This window comes from Onychostoma macrolepis, chromosome 10, assembly GCF_012432095.1.
Source record: "Onychostoma macrolepis isolate SWU-2019 chromosome 10, ASM1243209v1, whole genome shotgun sequence".
Taxonomy (NCBI): domain Eukaryota; kingdom Metazoa; phylum Chordata; class Actinopteri; order Cypriniformes; family Cyprinidae; genus Onychostoma; species Onychostoma macrolepis.
The window spans coordinates 4,679,604-4,701,410 of NC_081164.1; the positions used below are offsets into that span (position 1 = coordinate 4,679,604).

Here is a 21,807-nt window from a genome sequence, read left to right on the forward strand (position 1 = left end):
CTTGAAACATACTCTACACAAGTACATGAGCACTGATGTCTCTGGATATTCATGCTTGATTTGGTGGGGTCAATGTCCTTTTTTTTTTTTTTTTTTTTTTTTGAAAACTGTAAAAATAGAAATTGCTAGTAAATTTCACAATTAATTGCAAAGAATCAGCTAGTGAAGTAATCATGAAATTGATGTACAAAGGCTGGAATAGTATTTTCATGTAAACCATACCAATCTTTGTTTTAACTAAGCTTCGAAAAAATGTTTTTTAAAGTGTTTTATATATACATATACGCATGCATACATACTGGAGAAAAAAGCCTCTTAAAAGAATTTAATTCTTAAAAGTAGTTTGGCATAATTTTGTTACGGTTTCAGAAGGGGAAAAAAAACAAATGATTTCATTAAGCACATTTATTTTATTTATTTTTTTAAATACGAACTTTTTTGATATTGCAAGGCTAGCACCAGACTATAAAATGTCATGTGGTGCAGCATTCCTAAAAACCATAATTATATTTATCAGTTAATTCATGATTTTTGTGTTTTTTTTTACCTTAAAAATATATTAAACCTGTGAAAACTAATATGTATGCTCGCATGTGTAGATGTAAGGAAAGGAAAAATGTATTACTTTTTGCTTGATTGTTACACTACGTGACCTTTTCTCAATTCTTTTATTGAAACTTATTTTTCTAGGGAATTGGCATATTTATTCTCATTTATTTTATTATCATGGTCAAAAAATTTACTGTGAGCATGGGCTCACCATCATGGATCGGCTAATCTTTGGTGTTTGTGTACTTGTACAAAACATCAGTTTCTGGCTTGGAGTTTGATTTGAGTTTACATTTTGATTCGGTGCGTTGTGGATAGATTTGTTTTTGAATACTTAATGGAAATAACCTAGACACAGACTTTAAGCATCTCCGCTATATTTATTCCAGCTCAAAGTAAATAATTCTGACTTCGCTTGTGTCCCTTCCTTTTAGCCTGCATTGTCAGAGTTGACCAAAGGACTGGGAATCTGTATTGGCTGGCCTGTGACGAACTTTCCATTGGAGTTTCTACCATTGGCACCCTTGACCAGAGTATCTCCAAACAGCTATATCAAGCCAGAACTGCAATCCTAGACCTCTTTGTGGACTGGCATAGAGGAAAGCTGTACTGGCTGGAGGGAGGTCGGGTCATGAGAATGAAACTGGGTCTGATTGGTGGAAATGCCGAAACTATTTTCAGATTTGAGGAGGATGGAGTCGACCGCATTGTGTTTGATTGTAAAGCAAATGGATTCCTTTGGAACATGGAGTCTTGTGAGTGGCTCTTCCTTCTGAATTAACTATTAGTCTGCACTTTACAGGTTTTCATTTACTTCAGCTGAATGTGATGTTTGCTTTAGACTTGCAGGTTATGAGTCTACTGAAGATGTGGAAGTACTCGGCTGGTAAAGATTGGGTTGTTCCTGGCTCCATCATGGCTGCTTATGAACCCTACATGGTGACCTTGTTCAATAACATCCTGACAGTGTGGAATCGCAAAGATGGAGCCCGCGTCTCTGGGGTGGCGGTAGAGAATGGAGTTGTTAGCTTATCTGTTGCCCTCAGGGAAGTCCAACAAGGTTTGTAATGTTCTTCTGGATTTCATTTTGTCTTTATACTATTATGCTTTATTTATTTTTAGTTTTGTATGCTCTTTAGATGCAACAGCCGAAGAAGTGCGTCCCACTGAGGTGACTTGCAAAAGTCCCCTAGTCATTTGTCAAGGATCAGCCGTGTGTATCAGTCGATCTCAGCGGTGTGATGGGAAGCGAGACTGTCCGGATGGATCTGATGAAGCCTCATGTGTGCACATGTGTGCAAAGCCAGGTATAATTTATGACAGGCGCAGTTCACTCAAAAATCCTTCAGTCATTCACTAACCTTCATGTTGTTTGAGTCCTGTATGACTTTCCTTTTAAGTGTTATAAATGCTTGAGACCTGTTATACAGTGTTTTGCACTGTAAAAAAGCTAAAGTGATATAAAAAAAAAATTGCAAGCATAGTTATGGTGCTAATTTATTTTTTTTAATCGTGTAACTTTCAACTTGCAGTATTTTTACCGTAGCATGCAAGTATAGACCTGTTTTTTTATTTTCGTTTTTGTTTGTTTTTAGCTTTTATTTTTGTTGTGCATGGGTCATTAGACTCTAGAAAATATTGATTAAAAAAGACAATGCTCTGTTCCTTCAGATGACTTCCTGTGTAAGGATGGAAGTAAGTGTGTGGAGAGGGATTTGGTGTGTGACGGCCGCTCTCACTGCATTGATGGGTCAGATGAGATGGGATGTCCCACCATGGCTCCTGAAACAGTCTCGATGCCATTAAAGTGTCGTGTGGGCTCTAAACCCTGTGAGGACGGACATGAGTGTGTGCTGTACAGTCATGTGTGTGATGGAGAGATGGACTGTAAAGATGGATCAGATGAACATGACTGTGAATATCAGTGTAAAGAAGGTAAAGCTCATGAAATTAAAACATAACTGTCTTGTGTAACTCAAACGAGTGTAACTGACAATGTTTCCTCATAGATCAGTTCCAGTGCGCTCATGGGAGGATGTGTATCGACAGAAAGCAGGTGTGTGACGGCACGCCTCAGTGTCAGGATCGCTCTGATGAACTCGACTGTTACAGTCGCTCACACGAATGCAAACATCAGTGTGACGATAAAACCCGCTGCATCCCAGAGAGCTTCCTCTGTGACGGAGAGAAGGACTGTGTGGACGCCACTGATGAAGCCAACTGCTGTGAGTCGTTTTTTTTTTTTTTTATGGTGCTACCGTGTTGTTACTGTGAAAAACATCCTAGAAACGCTTTACATTATTGTTTCCTATGGTATAAATCTGGAATAGGTGAAAATATTGTCAGAAAAAAACTACAGGTTTAAAGTGGCCATGCTGTTTTCACCTGACGTCCACTGTTTTAACGCGGTTTCTTGTGCTCAATTTTAAAACTTCCCCTTTATCATTACAAAGGCTTTTTTTTTTTTTGGATAGTATATTTAAGACCTCCATGCAAATGATCTCTTATGATTGGCCTCTTTGCATGTGGAATGAGTAACAGTCTTATTTGTTCTGTTTAACCTTTTATTAAACCATGCCTGATCCATGTTCACAGCTGAGATTAAAAGAGGGGATATAAATTTGGTGACACTGAACAAAGGCAACAAGGAACAAGGTTTGAAACCTCCGCCTCCAGTCTGTAGAAGTCCTTCCATGATGTGTCCAGGAACATCACTGTGCATTTCCCAGATTCAAGTGTGTGATGGGAAGATTGATTGTCCAGATGGTTTTGATGAAGTTTCTTGTGTAGACGCTTGTTCAAAACCTGGTAAGTCTTTGCTTTTATCTTCAATGTAAATGATCTTTTATTCCAAAGAAAATGCTAAGCACTGACATCTGTAATGTTGTTCCAGGTGACTTCCTGTGTAAGGACAGAAGGAAGTGTATTGATGGGAATCTGGTGTGTGATGGCAGCCCTCACTGCTTTGACGGCTCTGATGAGATGGCTTGTTACATGGCAGCTAGAAATTCAAAACCGGCACCATTAAAGTGTCGTGTGGGCTCTAAACCCTGTGAGGATGGACATGAGTGTGTGCTGTACAGTCATGTGTGTGATGGAGAGATGGACTGTAAAGATGGATCAGATGAACACAACTGTGAATATCGGTGTAAAGAAGGTAAAACTATTGAAATTAATGTCACTAACTATTAATTAATTTCTTTATTTATTTTATTTATTAATTAAATTTAAGAATTAACTGTTTTATGTAAGACATGGGTAACTGAGACTGTTTCCTCATAGATCAGTTCCAGTGCGCTCATGGGAGGATGTGTATCGACAGAAAGCAGGTGTGTGACAGCACACCTCAGTGTCAGGATCGCTCTGATGAACTCGACTGTTTCAGTCGCTCACACGAATGCAAACATCAGTGTGACGATAAAACTCGCTGCATCCCAGAGAGCTTCCTCTGTGACGGAGAGAAGGACTGTGTGGACGCCACTGATGAAGCCAACTGCTGTGAGTTTTGAAGAGTTTTCTTTTTTTTTTTTTTTTTTTTTGCATCTCGTGATGCATTTAGAGATTTTTCACCTAATCGATGAATTCTATATGAATCTATAGTTTTTCCAAACACCTTTTGATGAGTGAGTTTTCCACTCTTTCTGTGGGATTTGTTATTCCTGATTGTTCTAAGGTAGAGATTTTAAACTGTCAGCTGGACCCATTTCACCTACAATATTTATTATATTTAATATTCATATAGACATGGTGTTGGCTTTCACTGTTATGCTGATGATACTCAGCTCTATATTTCTTCGCAGCCCAGTGAAACCCACCAAATTGAGAAACTAACGGAAAGAATAGTCAATCTGGATGACGAGTAATTTCTTACTGCTAAATTCTGAAAAAACAGGTGTTAATTATCGGACCTAAAAACCCCACATGTAATAACCTAGAACATTATCTAACACTTGACTCTAACTGAGCTAGACAATGACATCTCTGAATTCAATAATGAAATGCCTTTAACTGAAAATTGAGGGAACTGGGTGTTTAATCATATTATACATTATTGACACTCTATCCTCCCATTTGATATTAAGTGCTTTGACACAATCTGTATTGTTAAAAGCGCTATATAAATAAAGGTGACTTGACGGCTGCTCTGTCGATTTTTCATCAGTTAGGAACCTAGGTGTGCTGTTTGATAGCAATCTTTCATTTGAAAGCCATGTCAAATGCAGAAATACTAATTCATGCGTTTATGACCTCAAGGTTAGACTATTGTAATGCTTTATTGGGTGGTTGTTCTGCACGCTTGATCAACAAACTACAGTTAGTCCAAAATGCAGCAGCTAGAGTCCTTACTAGAACCAGGAAATATGACCATATTAGCCCGGTTCTGTCAACACTGCACTGGCTCCCTATCAAACATCGGATAGATTTTAAAATCTTAATAACTTATAAAGCTCCTCAGCACTTGAGCGAGCCCTTATCACATTAAAGCCCACTGTGTTCTCAAAACTCTGGCCGTTTGATAATACCTAGAATATCAAAATCGACTGCGGGCGGCAGAACCTTTTCCTATTTAGCACCCAAACTCTGGAACAATCTACCTAACACTGTTCGGGAGGCAGACACACTCTGTCAGTTTAAATCTAGATTAAAGACCCATCTCTTTAGCCTGGCTTACACATAACACATTAATACGCTTCTATTATTCAAATCCGTTAAAGGATTGTTAGGCTGCATTAATTAGATCAACCGGAACCGGGAACACTCCCCATAACACACGATGTACTCGTTACATCATAAGTAGAATGGCATCTACGCTAATATTAGTCTGTTTCTTATTGTTTCTCAGTCCATATCCGATCAGATGGTGGATCAGCACCAAGAGATGTCTGCAGCCCTGATCGTCAGCGGAGAGACCTTGAGACATGCATTTAAATTATAATATATATATATATATATAATAAAAATGCACCGAGAAACAAATGCATTAAACTATACATTACAATTATAGCAAATGAATAAATCATATAAATGAAAACTTCAAATAATGAATAAAACACAAATATAACAAATACATTAAATTATAAATTAAAATGCTCCATCGGGACAAGACCACAGGAATCGGATAAGCCCTTTACACAATCTGACATGGCTGGGGTTGGAATTGAACTGCTGGTTTCGTCTGGTCAGAGGAGAACTGGCCCCCCGACTGAGCCTGGTTTCTCCCAAGGTTTTTTTCTCCATTCTGTCTCAGAGGGAGTTTTGGTTCCTTGCCGCTGTCGCCTCTGGCTTGCTCAGTTGGGGACACTTCATTTCTAGCGATTATCGCTGATTTGGTTGCACAGATACTATTTAAACTAAACTGAGCTAGACAATGACATCTCTGAATTCAATAATGAAATGCCTTTAACTGAAAATTGAGTGTTTAATCTTATCATACATTACTGACACTCTATCCTCTAATTTGATAGTTAAGTGCTTTGACACAATCTGTATTGTTAAAAGTGCTATATAAATGTGACTTGACTATAGACCATAAGTCTAGACTATTCTTTAGTCACATTTGAATGTTCACGATTCTCTGACAGTTACATGACATGCCGGTAAACACACATTTAATTCTTTAGTGAGTTTTATTAAATTCAAGCGATTTAATCACATCCAAAATAAGTTTGTTTACATAATCTATGTATGTGTACTATGTTTATGTATATATAAATGCATGCACATGCATGTATATTTCAGAAAAGTTATGTTTATTAAATTTATATATAATATAATTTATATAAATATAGACATGTAAATATTTTCAAAATGTATGTAGGTAGATAGAAATAATAAATATACACATTACGCAAACTTTTATTTTGGATGTGATTTTTAATTGTTTGACGGCTTTAAATTTTGCATTTATAAATACTAAATATTTATTTTCTGTACAAATGTGTTTTATAGACCACAATTTCCTGGTTTTCCTTAACCAGTGAGTGCTGTTTCATGTTGACTTTAAACTGATGGTTCTGTCACTCTTGTGCTTGAATATAATGGCTGGTAATTTATTCATTTTAATTTGGACTGTCTGTTAATATAACACAAATACAGTGTCGACATCAGTCACTTAATAATCGATGCTCTATTTGTATTTTGTCTGCACAGCGAAGGCTAACAGAGGGGACGTAAACGTGGTGCCAGTGAACAAAGCAAGCTCAGGTTTTGTACCGTCTCAGCCTCCAGTCTGTAGAAGTCCATCTATTATGTGTCCAGGAGCATCGCTATGCATTTCCCAGACTCAGCTGTGTGACGGGAGGAGAGATTGTCCTGATGGTTCTGATGAAGGCTCATGCATTGACACTTGTGCAAAACCTGGTAAAGTACTTTAACTTCGGTGTAAATTTATTTTATTTTTGCTGTTGGAAACGCCAAGTAAATCGCTAACACCTGTAACATCTAAACCTGTGCTTTGCCAGGTGACTTCCTGTGTGAGGACAGGAGAAAATGTATAGAGGGAGCTCTGGTGTGTGACGGCCGCTCTCACTGCATTGATGGGTCAGATGAGATGGGATGTCCCACCATAGCACCTAAAACCTCCACTTCAGCACCATTAAAGTGTCGTGTGGGCTCTAAACCCTGTGAGGACGGACATGAGTGTGTGCTGTACAGTCATGTGTGTGATGGAGAGATGGACTGTAAAGATGGATCAGATGAACATGACTGTGAATATCAGTGTAAAGAAGGTAAAGCTCATGAAATTAAAACATAACTGTCTTGTGTAACTCAAACGAGTGTAACTGACAATGTTTCCTCATAGATCAGTTCCAGTGCGCTCATGGGAGGATGTGTATCGACAGAAAGCAGGTGTGTGACGGCACACCTCAGTGTCAGGATCGCTCTGATGAACTTGACTGTTACAGTCGCTCACACGAATGCAAACATCAGTGTGACGATAAAACCCGCTGCATCCCAGAGAGCTTCCTCTGTGACGGAGAGAAGGACTGTGTGGACGCCACTGATGAAGCCAACTGCTGTGAGTCGTTTTTTTTTTTTTTTTATGGTGCTACCGTGTTGTTACTGTGAAAAACATCCTAGAAACGCTTTACATTATTGTTTCCTATGGTATAAATCTGGAATAGGTGAAAATATTGTCATAAAAAAACTACAGGTTTAAAGTGGCCATGCTGTTTTCACTTGACGTCCACTGTTTTAACGCGGTTTCTTGTGCTCAATTTTAAAACTTCCCCTTTATCATTACAAAGGCTTTTTTTTTTTTTTTGATAGTATATTTAAGACCTCCATGCAAATGATCTCTTATGATTGGCCTCTTTGCATGTGGAATGAGTAACAGTCTTATTTGTTCTGTTTAACCTTTTATTAAACCTTGCCTGATCCATGTTCACAGCTGAGATTAAAAGAGGGGATATAAATTTGGTGACACTGAACAAAGGCAACAAGGAACAAGGTTTGAAACCTCCGCCTCCAGTCTGTAGAAGTCCTTCCATGATGTGTCCAGGAACATCACTGTGCATTTCCCAGATTCAAGTGTGTGATGGGAAGATTGATTGTCCAGATGGTTTTGATGAAGTTTCTTGTGTAGACGCTTGTTCAAAACCTGGTAAGTCTTTGCTTTTATCTTCAATGTAAATGATCTTTTATTCCAAAGAAAATGCTAAGCACTGACATCTGTAATGTTGTTCCAGGTGACTTCCTGTGTAAGGACAGAAGGAAGTGTATTGATGGGAATCTGGTGTGTGATGGCAGCCCTCACTGCTTTGACGGCTCTGATGAGATGGCTTGTTACATGGCAGCTAGAAATTCAAAACCGGCACCATTAAAGTGTCGTGTGGGCTCTAAACCCTGTGAGGACGGACATGAGTGTGTGCTGTACAGTCATGTGTGTGATGGAGAGATGGACTGTAAAGATGGATCAGATGAACACAACTGTGAATATCGGTGTAAAGAAGGTAAAGCTCATGAAATTAAAACATAACTGTCTTGTGTAACTCAAACGAGTGTAACTGACAATGTTTCCTCATAGATCAGTTCCAGTGCGCTCATGGGAGGATGTGTATCGACAGAAAGCAGGTGTGTGACGGCACACCTCAGTGTCAGGATCGCTCTGATGAACTCGACTGTTTCAGTCGCTCACACGAATGCAAACATCAGTGTGACGATAAAACCCGCTGCATCCCAGAGAGCTTCCTCTGTGACGGAGAGAAGGACTGTGTGGACGCCACTGATGAAGCCAACTGCTGTGAGTTAACACAAAATAAAGCAAGAAGCCGTGGTTTACAGTGAATTTATAACCGATAAGGGGCGTTGTTAGGTGGAGTGCCAAAAACCCCCTTAGCTGTTATAAATTCACTGTAAACCATGGCTTCATGGGGCTTATTGCTCTTATAAAATGGTTATTCCACATGTTTACAATAAAACGGAGCAAACAAAGCGTAATGATATTAATAAACATTATTCTTCCACCCAAACAATGTAGTTCCTCAAACGGTTGTGGTTCCAACAAAGTGGCAACACACAAATGTAAACAAAGGTGTATGTTTGTAGTGTAATTTACAACAGCTCAACCAATCAGAATCAAGGACCGGAACTATCCGTTTTATAATGTAGGTTTTATCATGTTAAGTGTAGTAGTATTTTATATATATAATTTTTTTTTTTTTTTTTTTTTTGCAGTCAGTGAGCGTTTAAAGTTTAACTAATCGCTAGCATCAAGCGGAATTGCAAAAACAGGTTTCCCAAGACCGTCCCAATAGGTTTCCCAAAAATTCCACATTTATTGGTTTGACAAACGACTCCAACACAAACTCCCACCACTGCTTGAGTCAATTTCATTTTTCGATCCGTTTACTCATGTGGGCAGTTTACCTGCAAATGCTTTACTGTTTCGTTATAAAGCTGGGATGGGTAAAAGTATTTTAACATCAGAAAATTACAGGCATACCTTTTAAAGGGGCAGTATTCTGTTAATTTATTCCTTTGAACTCCACTAATATTGTTTTGTTTTTATCGGTGTTTGTCAAAAGAATTGACCTATTGGTAAGCCCCGCCCCCTTAGTTACTGTTACCAACTCAGACAAACAAATGGAGTTGCCAGCTGTCTTACAATGACAGCTGTCAGTGTGAAAACTTTGTCCCAGGATGTTTGATAAATTTTGGGCATAGGACCACCCCTCATTGAGGAGCATTCAAGTGGGACTTAAATATGGCACGGAGGGACATTTATAAAAGATTTTAAAATAAAATGGTGGGTAACACAATTAATATGGAGCGAGGGTTTACAGATCACAATGCAAGCGGGATGCAGATGACAACATCCAGGATCAACACTGTTCATTTACCGCAGGGTATGATTAAATGAATTTACATTGAACCAATGTAATATGGAGAGGCACTGAACTGTAGACCCTTATTTGTGTTTTTGACGTACACTGTACATGACGAGAGAACAGTTAGGTATATAGGTTTGTACGTTAGCATGGACTCACTAACTTTAATGTTAGCCAGAGATGCTTTGGTGAACCACAAGATGACATTAACGTTCAGTTGTAGCAGATATAACTTAATGGGAGTATGACAACCAAAAAATGAACATTGAAGAATAAAATTCCACATTCCATTTCCTATCCTGGATACTGATAGGATACCTGGAATCAGTGTTACAATTACCTAGGCACATAGTTGTAGCTTTTTTTTTTTGTAATATAAACCCCATTAAACTGAAGAGAGCTTTGGATCTTCCAATGTTTCTCTATGGCACTGAAACCTAAAGATGTCTAAATTCCGTTCCTCATGCAGCTGCCCCGTGCCATTGGCTTATCTGCGTTCGAGGGGATTGGCTTACCGATAGGTCAATTGTAACACTTTTTTTTGCTGCTGTCCATTTAGGACCTTTATTTTTATGATTGGCTAACCAATTGCATGACCTTTGCATGTGGAATGAGTAACAGTCTTATTTGTTCTGTTTAACCTTTAAGCATGCCTGATCTATTTGTTCACAGCTGAGATTAAAAGCGGGGATATAAATTTGGTGACAGTGAACAAAGACAACAAGGAACAAGATTTGCAACCTCCGCCTCCAGTCTGTAGAAGTCCATCCATGATGTGTCCAGGAACATCACTGTGCATTTCCCAGATTCGAGTGTGTGATGGGAAGATAGATTGTCCAGATGGTTCTGATGAAGTTTCGTGCGTAGATGCTTGTTCAAAACTGGTAAATTTTCACTTGATCTTCAAGCTAAATATTCATTTTTTTTTTTTTTTCCAAAGAAAATGCTAAGCACTGACATCTGTAATGTTGTTCCAGGTGACTTCCTGTGTAAGGACAGAAGGAAGTGTATTGATGGGAATCTGGTGTGTGATGGCAGCCCTCACTGCTTTGACGGCTCTGATGAGATGGCTTGTTACATGGCAGCTAGAAATTCAAAACCGGCACCATTAAAGTGTCGTGTGGGTACTAAACCCTGTAAGGATGGACATGAGTGTGTGCTGTACAGTCATGTGTGTGATGGAGAGATGGACTGTAAAGATGGATCTGATGAAGCCAACTGTGGTGAGCCAACAGTTCTGCTGAACTTGGGGAATCTTAGTTCATCTAAGAATATGTAATAACTGGGTGTAAACTGTTGAAAAACACTGCACAAAAAATGCCAGAGAGGGTCAAAATTGGCAATATAAAGTTGTAGAAACTGAGGTAGCTTTTGGTCTTTTCTTTCATATTGTCACAAACATCCAACATTGTATGCATAAATCTACTGATTCTTCTCGTCACATGTCCAGTGATGTTCCTGAATCCCTGGGTGTTTCAGGTCTTTCAACATCATACACCTCTCTCAAGGTGACCTAGCTTGTGTCTAGATGGCGAGCGACTTGTAAGCCATAGCTATCTTAATGCCCTCAAAGCCACTTCAGTAATACTGCAGATGGCTCTCTTCCTCCTATCTCCTGTGATACCCAAATTTCTGAAGGCTCTGACTAACAAATGGACTGCAAATCCTGTATGTCCCACCTCACTAGGAGACCCTTCCACTAGGAGAACTTCCTCTCCAAACAGTCTTCCCACAGAACTGTCAGCTTCAGCAACACAACCTGTTTGGTAGATTCGGACACAAAAACAATGTCCAATTCCAGGGTTGTGGCTGCAACATCTTGAGGGAACATCAGCTGCTGTTTGAGATCCAACAACAACTACCTGTTCCCTGCAGAAGTCCAGATAGTCAATCAAGAAAGACAGTCTTGGGAGCTTTGGGCCAGTTCATGCCTTCTCCCGTTACTTTCACCACCCCCATGGACTCCTCGGCCCACTTTCACCTGCCTCCTTAACAGCCTCCTCAGCCCACCTCTAGACAGTCTTCACTTGGATCCCTGATTTAGCCATCTTTGGTCTAAACCAAAATGGCCTATAGTGGGAGTGGACGAAACTTCAAAAGTGTGGCTTTACTAGTCAAACAATAGTCGCTCGTTACTTTCCAACATTTAACTCCATATCAGCGTTATGCTCCACTTTCCCAAATACATTGGTGGAAGAATTAAATATTACCCAAAACTGTAAATAACCTAATAAGATTCCACCTGATCCATGTTTTGTGACAGCTGTTTCAAGACCAGCTCAGACAAGCTGTAAGAGTCCCTCTGTACTGTGTCCGGGGACGTCAGTATGTGTTTCTCAGGCTCAGATGTGTGACGGAAGAATAGACTGTCCCGATGGATCTGATGAAGCTTCTTGTATAGATGCATGTGCTGCTCCAGGTAAAATAATTGAACTTCTCTCAGCTGGAAAAAAAAAATCTGCTTTAATTAGCCTGTGGTGGTTTAAGAAGCTTTGGTTGGTTTAATCTGGTGTAGTTAGTCTCTCACCCTGATTAGCTAACAAGTGCCCAAAACCCTTCTAAAACTATCAAACAAATCTTGCTTGAAGGCCAGCAAACCACCTTTCTCCACCTTTTCTTCCTCTCTCACCTTAACCTTACTTTTTGGCTTTTCATCCCTTGTTCATCTCCTCCTTGTTCTTTTCCTACTCTTCCTCCTGTTTGTTCTTCGCTTTCTCCTGCTGCTGCTCCTCTTTACCTTCTAGTTCTCCTCCGTGTCCTTCTGCACCTGCTCTTTATTCTTTTCCTCCTTGTTGCTCTCATCCTCCACCACCACCTCCTTCTGTGTGCTCCCCCTCCTCCTCGTTCCCCTCTGTTCTTGTTGTTCTCTTTCTCCTACTGCTTATTCTTATCCTCCACTTTCTCAGTCTTGTTTTTCGCCACCTTGTTCTTCTCCTTGCTCTTCTCCTTCTCCTGTTCATGTTCTTATCCTACTTGTTGTTCCTTTCTCCTCCTACTCCTTTACCTCTTTCGTTCTCCCCTTTATCTCCTTGTTCCTCTCTTCATTGTTGTTCTTGTTCTCTTCCTCATGTTCCTTATCCTTTGTCACCTTCTCCTCCTCTCTCTACTCCACCTTGTTGTCCTCCTTGTTCTCCTTTCCCCTGCTTCTCCCTCTCACTTCGTTCTTTTTCTCCTCGTGCTCCTTGTTCTTATCCTCCTTCTCTTTTCTCTACTCCTTTCTTCTTGTTCCTAACTCTTCATTGTTCTTCTCCTTGGTTCTTCTCCTCATGCACCTTGTTCTTATCCTCCACTTTCCCCATCACTTTTTTTTTATTTTTGTATTACTCCTATTTCTTGTTTTTCTCCTCCTACAGCAGGTCTTTATACTGAAGATATGTCATGACTTATGCCTAATATGCTATTTTGTATTTATACAGGTGACTTTCTGTGTAAGGACAGGAGGAAGTGTATTGAGGAAGCTCTTGTCTGTGATGGACGCTCTCACTGCCTTGATGGTTCTGATGAGGTGGGATGTTCTACCATAGCAACTAAAACCACAACCACTGCACCCTTCAAGTGTCGTGTGGGCACTAAACCCTGTAAGGACGGACATGAGTGTGTGCTGTACAGTCATGTGTGTGATGGAGAGATGGACTGTAAGGACGGATCTGATGAAGAACATTGTGAACTTCAGTGCAATCCAGGTGAGATGAGATCACAGTTTCACAATCTCAACCATGACCCATTTTTGACAATATTGACTAAAGGCTGGAATACAATCTACAACTTTTGCCCAGATTTTTCACTGATTTACAATCTGGATGCCAACTACCAAATGTCAGACCCAGTCTCCAGATCTGAATTGACAGATTTCAAGTCTCGTATTGTATGATAGTCACAATCTGTTTTGTTTTTTTTGTTTGTTTTTTAACGAGGGTGGTTTCATCCAGTCGGAAAATATCCAGATATCAAATATTTCAGAATTTCCTTCAGAATGTTACAGTATTTCAGAAATATCAATATATAATGCTTAAAGAGTCTTGACTCATACTTATCTGTTCCTTATATGCGGATTCTGTGCAGGGATGTTTCAGTGTATTCAGGGGAAGAAGTGCATTGACTTCCGGCAGGTGTGTGATGGGTCTCCTCAGTGTCCTGATCACTCGGATGAAGCAGGCTGCTGGAAACCCACCAAGAGCTGCAGCATCCGCTGCGACGGGAACAGCCACTGTATCCCAGAGGTGTTCATCTGTAACGGTATGAGGGACTGCTGGGATGGCTCAGATGAAGCGGACTGTGGTGAGTTTGCTGTAGAAGCATCAGAAATTATACGTTTGCTTCTACATATGGGATCTAAAAAGTGATGAGCAGGTTTTGCACCACTGTTGACCCCAAAAGAAGTAAAAAGGAAAGCCTCAGCTTTCTAATGATATGATGTGTCTGCTCCAGTCTGGGAGATATAATTTAAATCCTTTTTTACTTCACAGCATAATAAACGTGTTTCTGGGTCAATGCGACTCAAATTGATTACTATTTAGTGAAGTAATATGTGATGTGCTAAATCAATTTAATTTTGTTTTTTAAGCTATGCCCACGCCACAATCAACTTGTAAAAGCCCTTACGTGGCTTGTCAAGGGACGTCACTCTGCATCCTGCAGCAATACCTGTGCGATGGTAGAAAAGACTGTCCTGATGGATCTGATGAGAGACCGTGTCTTCGCAACTGCCCATATCGCAGTAATGAACACATTTGTTTTTTTACTGGTAACATGCCTTGCTTGCGGTAAAGTTCTTGCTGTCTTACAGCTTCACAATTGCATCTTCTGCCAGGTGATTTCATGTGTAAAGACAGGACAAAGTGTATTAAGAGGGATCTGGTGTGTGATGGTCATTCTCACTGCCTTGACCGCTCGGATGAGATGAGATGTCCCACTACAGCACCTAAAACCTCAACCACAGTGCTGTTAAAGTGTCGTGTGGGCTCTAAACCCTGTAAGGACGGACTCGAGTGTGTGCTGTACAGTCATGTGTGTGATGGAGAGATGGACTGTAAAGATGGATCGGATGAAGCTGACTGTGATTTTAATTGTAAAGCAGGTAGTTTAGCCAGAGATCATTTTATACAAACACTTCATAATTAAAAGGATAATTTTGTGCAAGTTAATAATAATGTGCAAGTTGTTTTGAGGAGTTTTATTTTTATTTGTACTTATGTCTGTATTTATATTCGTACGCATGTCATATTTTTGATATATGTTATTTAAGAAGTGTTTATCTATTTGTTTGTTTTCTAGCAAACTGTTGATTTGTTATTTATTTACATCTATAACGATATATCTGTCTATAATTTTTACTAATTTAAATATTTATTTCTTTTCAATTGTTTCTTCACAGTGGCACAGAAGTTATACCTTTCATATATTTATGAGGAGAGACTTGGTCAAAAAACTGTCCTGTTTATTACTGATTTAAAAACGCTGACTTGATTTTGTTCCTCAGGGGAATTTCAGTGTGCCCATGGGAGGAAATGCATAGACTCAAAACTAGTGTGCGATGGCAAACCACAATGTCAGGATTTTTCTGATGAGAGGGACTGCTTCATACGCAGCAAGAGCTGCAGCCATCGCTGTGACAACAAAACCCGCTGCATCCCAGAAAACTTCCTGTGTGATGGAGAGAAAGACTGTGTGGATGGCACTGATGAATCTGACTGCGGTGGGAATGGTTCCTTTGGCTCTATATATGATTTGACTTTACAAATTGCATTAAAATCAATTTTAATGGTTTTGTCTTCAGGGTACCCCACAAAGGTAGTGAAGTGTGAGAGTCCTGCTGTGTTGTGTCGTGACGGGTCGCTGTGCATCCCTCACACCAAGCTCTGTGATGGCAAGAGAGACTGTCCTGATGGATACGATGAAACATTTTGCCTTGACAGATGTCCAAACGCAGGTACTCGGTTTACTTCCTTAATTGTACAAAATATGGCTATATTAAATCGTGTAGTCACAATTCTTTTTTTTTTTTTCTTTTAGGTGACTTCCTGTGTAAGGACAGGAAGAAGTGTGTGGAGAGGGATCTGGTGTGTGACGGCCGCTCTCACTGCATTGATGGGTCAGATGAGATGGGATGTCCCACCATAGCACCTAAAACCTCCACTTCAGCACCATTCAGGTGTCGTGTGGGCTCTAAACCCTGTGAGGATGGACATGAGTGTGTGCTGTACAGTCATGTGTGTGATGGAGAGATGGACTGTAAAGATGGATCAGATGAACACAACTGTGAATATCGGTGTAAAGAAGGTAAAGCTCATGAAATTAAAACATAACTGTCTTGTGTAACTCAAACGAGTGTAACTGACAATGTTTCCTCATAGATCAGTTCCAGTGCGCTCATGGGAGGATGTGTATCGACAGAAAGCAGGTGTGTGACGGCACACCTCAGTGTCAGGATCGCTCTGATGAACTCGACTGTTTCAGTCGCTCACACGAATGCAAACATCAGTGTGACGATAAAACTCGCTGCATCCCAGAGAGCTTCCTCTGTGACGGAGAGAAGGACTGTGTGGACGCCACTGATGAAGCCAACTGTGGTAAGTGTTTTAACTCATTATGGATATTAAATGCCAAACCGAAGTTTTAAACTTGTTTTTGTTTTTCACTCTTCACTATTTATTAAGCACTATTTATTTTTTGGCATGAAAATCTGAGGTAATAACTTTTTAATTTTTATAGGATATGTCTGATTTTATAATAAAGGAAATCCCCATAGAGTTTTTTATTTTTTTTATTTTATTTTTATTTTTTTAATGCAAAGACATTTAACTGTACTCATTGATTTGTTTTGTAGCTCCCATCACTGGCCCATCCATCACAGACCAGCCAGTCTGCTTTAGCCCTTCTGTATTTTGTCATGAAACCTCAAAATGCATCTCACAGTCCCAGCTCTGTGATGGAAAACCAGACTGTAGAGACGGTTCAGATGAGAAAAACTGCTGTAAGTCCGTATGCTTTTTTTTTTTTTTTAATTTTAGTGAGTGAAGTGAAATGAGTTGTTGCATGATTTTAATTTCTGGTGAACAGTTTTTCACTTCAATTTTCCAATAAATTATTTATTTATTTTATTTTTATTTTTCTCCCCCACTTCAGACACTGGTCGTGCGAGTGCAGGTGCTTCATTACCTCTGAAATGTCCCTTGGCATCCAAACCTTGTAGAGATGGGAAAGAGTGTGTCCTGTACAGCCATGTGTGTGATGGGGAGAAAGATTGCAAAGATGGGTCAGATGAGAGGAACTGTGAACGTAAATGTAAAAAAGGTACAGTAGAAATACAATGTATCTTATTTGAGGAATTAAACTGGACAAACTTATGTATTATTAATTCAACCCTCCAGGCCAGTTCCAATGTGCTCATGGCAGGAAGTGTATAGACCTGAAGCTTGTGTGTGACGGCACACCTCAGTGTCAGGACCGATCAGATGAAATCAACTGTATGAAGCTCTCAGAGGAGTGCGGGCACCCGTGTGACAATAAAACCCGCTGCATTCCTGAAACCTTCCTCTGTGATGGAGAGAGAGACTGTGCGGATGGCACTGATGAAGCCAACTGTGGTAGGTCAACGGCATGAAGTGTAAACAGTAATTTTGTTTACTCCAGAAAAAATTTACTTGGATTAGAATACAAAATATCATATGGAAATGCAGGCTGTTGAAATGGCATCATTCATGAAATGAGCAGAGTGTTAATTTGTTTTTTTATTTTATCACCATTTCTGTATTTTGTTTGACCATTTTATCACTTTTCTGTAAAGAGGGAAGCTTTGTTTGTTTGTTCACCATACATTTCTGTTTAATTTTTGAAAATGTATCTCTTTTTTCACAATTTCATTACTGTCACTTTTTTTTTTAATCACCATCTAATATTTGTTTATTCAACTGTTCACCATTTTTCAATTTTTATCACAACTTATTATTTGGCATCAAAATCTGAGAAATTGTTCTATAAACAGATTTTAATGAGAATTAAAATAATCTTGTATGTTTTCAACTGATCATTACTCAAATAGAACATTGACGTGCTTAAGATTCCAGTGTTTTTGTTCATGTGGAGTGTCTACTCTGACAAGGCTTGTTTTTGCAACTGGTGTTCTGTTAGCTGAATAGTGTACCATTTAAATGGGAATCATCTGGTTCAAATCAATACTTCAGACATCATCATTAACTCTTTACTTGGTTCAGTTTTAAGACGTTTTACTTGCGTATGGGCTTTGTTCATCCTGCAGTTGTAGAGCCCTGTTCCAGTGACCGGTTCCAGTGCAGTAACGGTCAGTGTGTGGCGCTGGCCCTCCACTGTGATGGGTACGCTGACTGTCGTGATCACTCGGATGAGAAGGGCTGTCCTCAACCTCCACACTGTCCTGTGAAGCAGCGCTGCCCCCACACACACGAGTGTCTGCTGAAGCAATGGCTCTGTGATGGAGACCAGGATTGCAGTGATGGGTCTGACGAGAGGGTGAGGAACTGCACTGATCCAGCGATCTTAGGAGATCCTACTGCTTTCGTTGTGTGTAGTTGTTGTTGTTGTTTGTGGCATTTTATTTGTTCATATGTGGTATTTCTGGTATTTTTGTGTTTGGGGTTTTTTTGATTTTTTTTTTTTTTTTTTTGTGTGGTTTTATTTGGTTTGTGGTGTATTTGTTCATGCTGTTTTGTGGTATACTTTTTTTTTTTTTGTTTGTTTTTTTTTGTTTAAGTCTGTGTTGGTGGTCTTGTTTTGTGGTGTTTGCTTGGTACGAGTGGTGCATGTGGTGGGTTTTTTTTTTTTTTCCCCAGTTTTGTGTAGTGCTAATACAAGTGTATTTCAAACAAAGTAGGCATGCAAGTAGACATTCAGAAAGTTCAACATGATTTCAAGGTGTCCATCTGCACCATACGGTCAAACAACCACTTCTCTTCCTGTGTAGAACTGCAAGGTGACTCTGCTGAAGTGTGGAGACTTCCAGTGGTCGTGTGCATCTAAAACTCAATGCATTGCAACGATGTGGAGGTGTGATGGCGTAAAGGACTGCAAAGATGAGAGTGATGAATCTGGATGTGAGTGTCCACTTGAAATCAATTCTAAACTCCATACCAGAATCGGTTCAATAATACTAAAGTGTAAACACATTTTTTTTTTTTTTTTTTGTAGGTGGTCAAGTGAAATGCCCGACACACTTGTTCCAGTGTGGAAGTGGGGAGTGTGTGGACCCAGATCTGGTGTGCAACAGGGCATCTGACTGTGCAGACGGTTCTGATGAGGGTCTGGGGTGTCTGAAGAACAACTGCTCCAGTCCCAGCCGCCCATCATGCCAGCACTATTGCATGAACACTCCACATGGAGCGGTTATAAAGCTTTTCTATATAGCAAATTGTTTAATTATCCAAAAACCCAAATCATGAATCAAACCAAATTTATATTTTAGATTTTTGCAAGGTTTAGTGGAACGCAAACAGCTATGCGTTCAAACCTTCTCTTGTGTTTCCAGAGATGTGGCTGTAAGACTGGCTTCAGGCTTCATTCTGACGGTTTAACCTGCAACGACATGGATGAATGTAAAGAGATTCAGCCAGCTGCCTGCAGTCATAAATGCCTCAACACGCTGGGCTCTTACCTGTGTCAATGCCACCCTGAATTTATACTGGAGCCAGATGGACGCAGCTGCAAGACAGCAGGTATCAGTCTATAGAAGCTATAGCTAGCCTTGCATTGCCAAACTTCTGATCATCACTGTAAAGTCTGATCCACTTTGATGTTTCTAGTCAAGCATTACCTGGAAGTAACCTTTTATTTTATTTTTAAATGTGACCAACCACAATTTACACTCTTGCGTGTCCTTTTTAAGGGATGTTCTTATCTGAAATGGTACAAAAATATATCTAATTCATTTTAAATAATTGCACAGGAAATACTGGAAATGTACATAGACTATGTACTTGCAATCCAATAGAATTCTTACTATTATTCTTCTGTATTAATAGTATGGTTCTTCTGATTAAGTCATGTTTTTGTGCAGAGGAGCCCAGTCTTTTGATCTCTGAACAGTATGAGCTGTTAAATTTGGGTCTGCGAAGCTCCAGTATTGAAGCTCTCATCGCACCAGGACAGAAGGCCATCTTCTCTCTGGACTACGACCGGCGAGAGCAGAGGGTGTACTGGGTCAGTCTGGAGGAAGAGAGCATCAAATATGCCTTCCACAGAATAAAGGAAAACATTGGAACTATCGTCAAAGGTAAAAATAAATGAATTCGTAAACAAAAAATAAAGTCTCAAATGTGAAGTTAAAATAAATGATTTTAAAATAAAAACATTTTTACTGAAAATGAAGGTTCCATGTCTCCATTAACTGACAGAGAACTGTCAACATTATGTGAGATAATGCTAAAGTTTTAAAATATTGCCTTAAAATCTCAGGTCCTTAAAGTACCATATTTTCTGAAATAAATCACTCCTGACTGTAACTCGCACCAGGTCATTGCATTGATTTATACTGATGCAACTCATCATTTATTTATAAGTCACATTATTACATTCAGAAATGTAAAATACCAGTAAATAAAATGTAAAGGTTTAAAAGCATACTATTAACATTTTTCAGATCTGTTATTGCCATTCAATTTAAAGTGTGGTGTTTTTTTTTTAATTGTTAACGTTGTGGAGTGAAGTATAAAACAAGTTATAGTGGCCTCCAGTACAAGTAACATTTTCTTGATTGTTAAATCCATTTTGTAAGTTGTTTTGGAATATAGGTTTAAACGCAAATGCAAATTATATTCCAAAAAATATGGAAAGTATTTTAGGCCAAAGTCTTCAGCTTACTAAAATTTGGGAATCCCTGCTCTAACCAAAACAATTTTGCACATTCAGGTGTGAAGTCAGACTCCATTGCTATTGACTGGATGGGAAGAAACCTTTACTGGGTGGATGGTGTTGCTGGGCAGATTCTAGCTGTGAGATTGACCAGCAGTATTGTAAAGGCACAAAACTACATCATAGTTGTGGATAAGGATTTGCATCAGCCTCGTTCGCTTGTGCTGCTGCCTCAGAAGGGGTAAGAAGCACACCTCCTTGAGTTGGAGCTATTACGTGTGTTTTCAGTCTCAGTGTATGGATGCAGATGAATGTTTCCAGATACTGTCTGCAGGATAATGTTCTGGTCTGAGATTGGAGGTCGGGCACGGATCGAGCGCTCCGGCATGGACGGCTCAGACAGGAAGGTGGTGGTCAGCCGTGGTCTCGAGCAGCCTGTCAGCATGACGGTGGACACTCTTACTGACAGACTATACTGGACTGATGAGAAGCTCAGGTGTATAGGCTCAGCGACGCTGGATGGAGAAAACATGAGGGTAATATGAAATGCTGCAAGAGGGCACAAACAATAAATGGCACAGTTTACGTTTTTGAATCTTTTTTGTTGTTTTTCAGTTGCTGCAGCTGTCCGAGATGCCCAGTCTTTTCTCTGTGGCTGTGTTTAATGACATGGTCTACTGGTCTGACACTCACAGAAGATCTGTTCAAGCTGCCAATAAACTGACTGGCAAGAACCGCAAAGTTCTCCTCAAGAGACCCGGACAGCCGTTTGACCTCAAAGTGAGAATACGTACTGTACACATTACTAAATGTCATCACAGTCGTCTTCTGCATCAATATATCTTGCATTGCTGAGTGTTTCTTTCTGTTTTGGTCTAGGTTGTCCACCCTCTTTTGCAGCCCAATGTGTCTGGTCCGTGTGAGAAGCTCAGATGCTCTCACGTGTGTTTGCTGACTCCGGGGCTCGACGCGGTCTGTCGCTGCCCAGCGGGGCTTCTCTTAGCCGTGGACGGATTCACCTGTGCCACGGATTCGTCGCCTTTCCTTATGCTGCTGTCTCCTACCATGATTACACAGGTGCTCCACTCTAGAAGAATGACTGAATGGC

The 21,807-nt window shown here is 39.9% G+C and overlaps 1 protein-coding gene across 1 annotated transcript in view; it reads left to right on the plus strand.

Moving 5' to 3' along the window:
• si:dkey-88l16.3 (low-density lipoprotein receptor-related protein 2) overlaps positions 1 to 21,807 on the plus strand; it is a 35,876-nt gene that overhangs the window by 5,328 nt on the left and 8,741 nt on the right. The window contains exons 13-49 of the mRNA XM_058790209.1: positions 984 to 1,304; positions 1,391 to 1,609; positions 1,689 to 1,856; positions 2,221 to 2,484; positions 2,559 to 2,774; positions 3,145 to 3,357; positions 3,443 to 3,706; positions 3,832 to 4,047; positions 6,700 to 6,909; positions 7,011 to 7,277; positions 7,352 to 7,567; positions 7,940 to 8,152; positions 8,238 to 8,501; positions 8,576 to 8,791; positions 10,551 to 10,762; positions 10,819 to 11,101; positions 12,142 to 12,297; positions 13,295 to 13,561; positions 13,941 to 14,156; positions 14,443 to 14,595; positions 14,689 to 14,955; positions 15,358 to 15,573; positions 15,655 to 15,807; positions 15,891 to 16,157; positions 16,232 to 16,447; positions 16,705 to 16,851; positions 17,004 to 17,171; positions 17,249 to 17,464; positions 18,136 to 18,365; positions 18,817 to 18,946; positions 19,041 to 19,234; positions 19,378 to 19,564; positions 19,906 to 20,121; positions 20,757 to 20,940; positions 21,034 to 21,235; positions 21,315 to 21,479; positions 21,579 to 21,776. Coding sequence (XP_058646192.1) covers positions 984 to 1,304; positions 1,391 to 1,609; positions 1,689 to 1,856; positions 2,221 to 2,484; positions 2,559 to 2,774; positions 3,145 to 3,357; positions 3,443 to 3,706; positions 3,832 to 4,047; positions 6,700 to 6,909; positions 7,011 to 7,277; positions 7,352 to 7,567; positions 7,940 to 8,152; positions 8,238 to 8,501; positions 8,576 to 8,791; positions 10,551 to 10,762; positions 10,819 to 11,101; positions 12,142 to 12,297; positions 13,295 to 13,561; positions 13,941 to 14,156; positions 14,443 to 14,595; positions 14,689 to 14,955; positions 15,358 to 15,573; positions 15,655 to 15,807; positions 15,891 to 16,157; positions 16,232 to 16,447; positions 16,705 to 16,851; positions 17,004 to 17,171; positions 17,249 to 17,464; positions 18,136 to 18,365; positions 18,817 to 18,946; positions 19,041 to 19,234; positions 19,378 to 19,564; positions 19,906 to 20,121; positions 20,757 to 20,940; positions 21,034 to 21,235; positions 21,315 to 21,479; positions 21,579 to 21,776 — 7,910 coding nt within the window. The remainder of the gene's footprint in view (positions 1 to 983; positions 1,305 to 1,390; positions 1,610 to 1,688; positions 1,857 to 2,220; positions 2,485 to 2,558; positions 2,775 to 3,144; positions 3,358 to 3,442; positions 3,707 to 3,831; positions 4,048 to 6,699; positions 6,910 to 7,010; positions 7,278 to 7,351; positions 7,568 to 7,939; positions 8,153 to 8,237; positions 8,502 to 8,575; positions 8,792 to 10,550; positions 10,763 to 10,818; positions 11,102 to 12,141; positions 12,298 to 13,294; positions 13,562 to 13,940; positions 14,157 to 14,442; positions 14,596 to 14,688; positions 14,956 to 15,357; positions 15,574 to 15,654; positions 15,808 to 15,890; positions 16,158 to 16,231; positions 16,448 to 16,704; positions 16,852 to 17,003; positions 17,172 to 17,248; positions 17,465 to 18,135; positions 18,366 to 18,816; positions 18,947 to 19,040; positions 19,235 to 19,377; positions 19,565 to 19,905; positions 20,122 to 20,756; positions 20,941 to 21,033; positions 21,236 to 21,314; positions 21,480 to 21,578; positions 21,777 to 21,807) is intronic.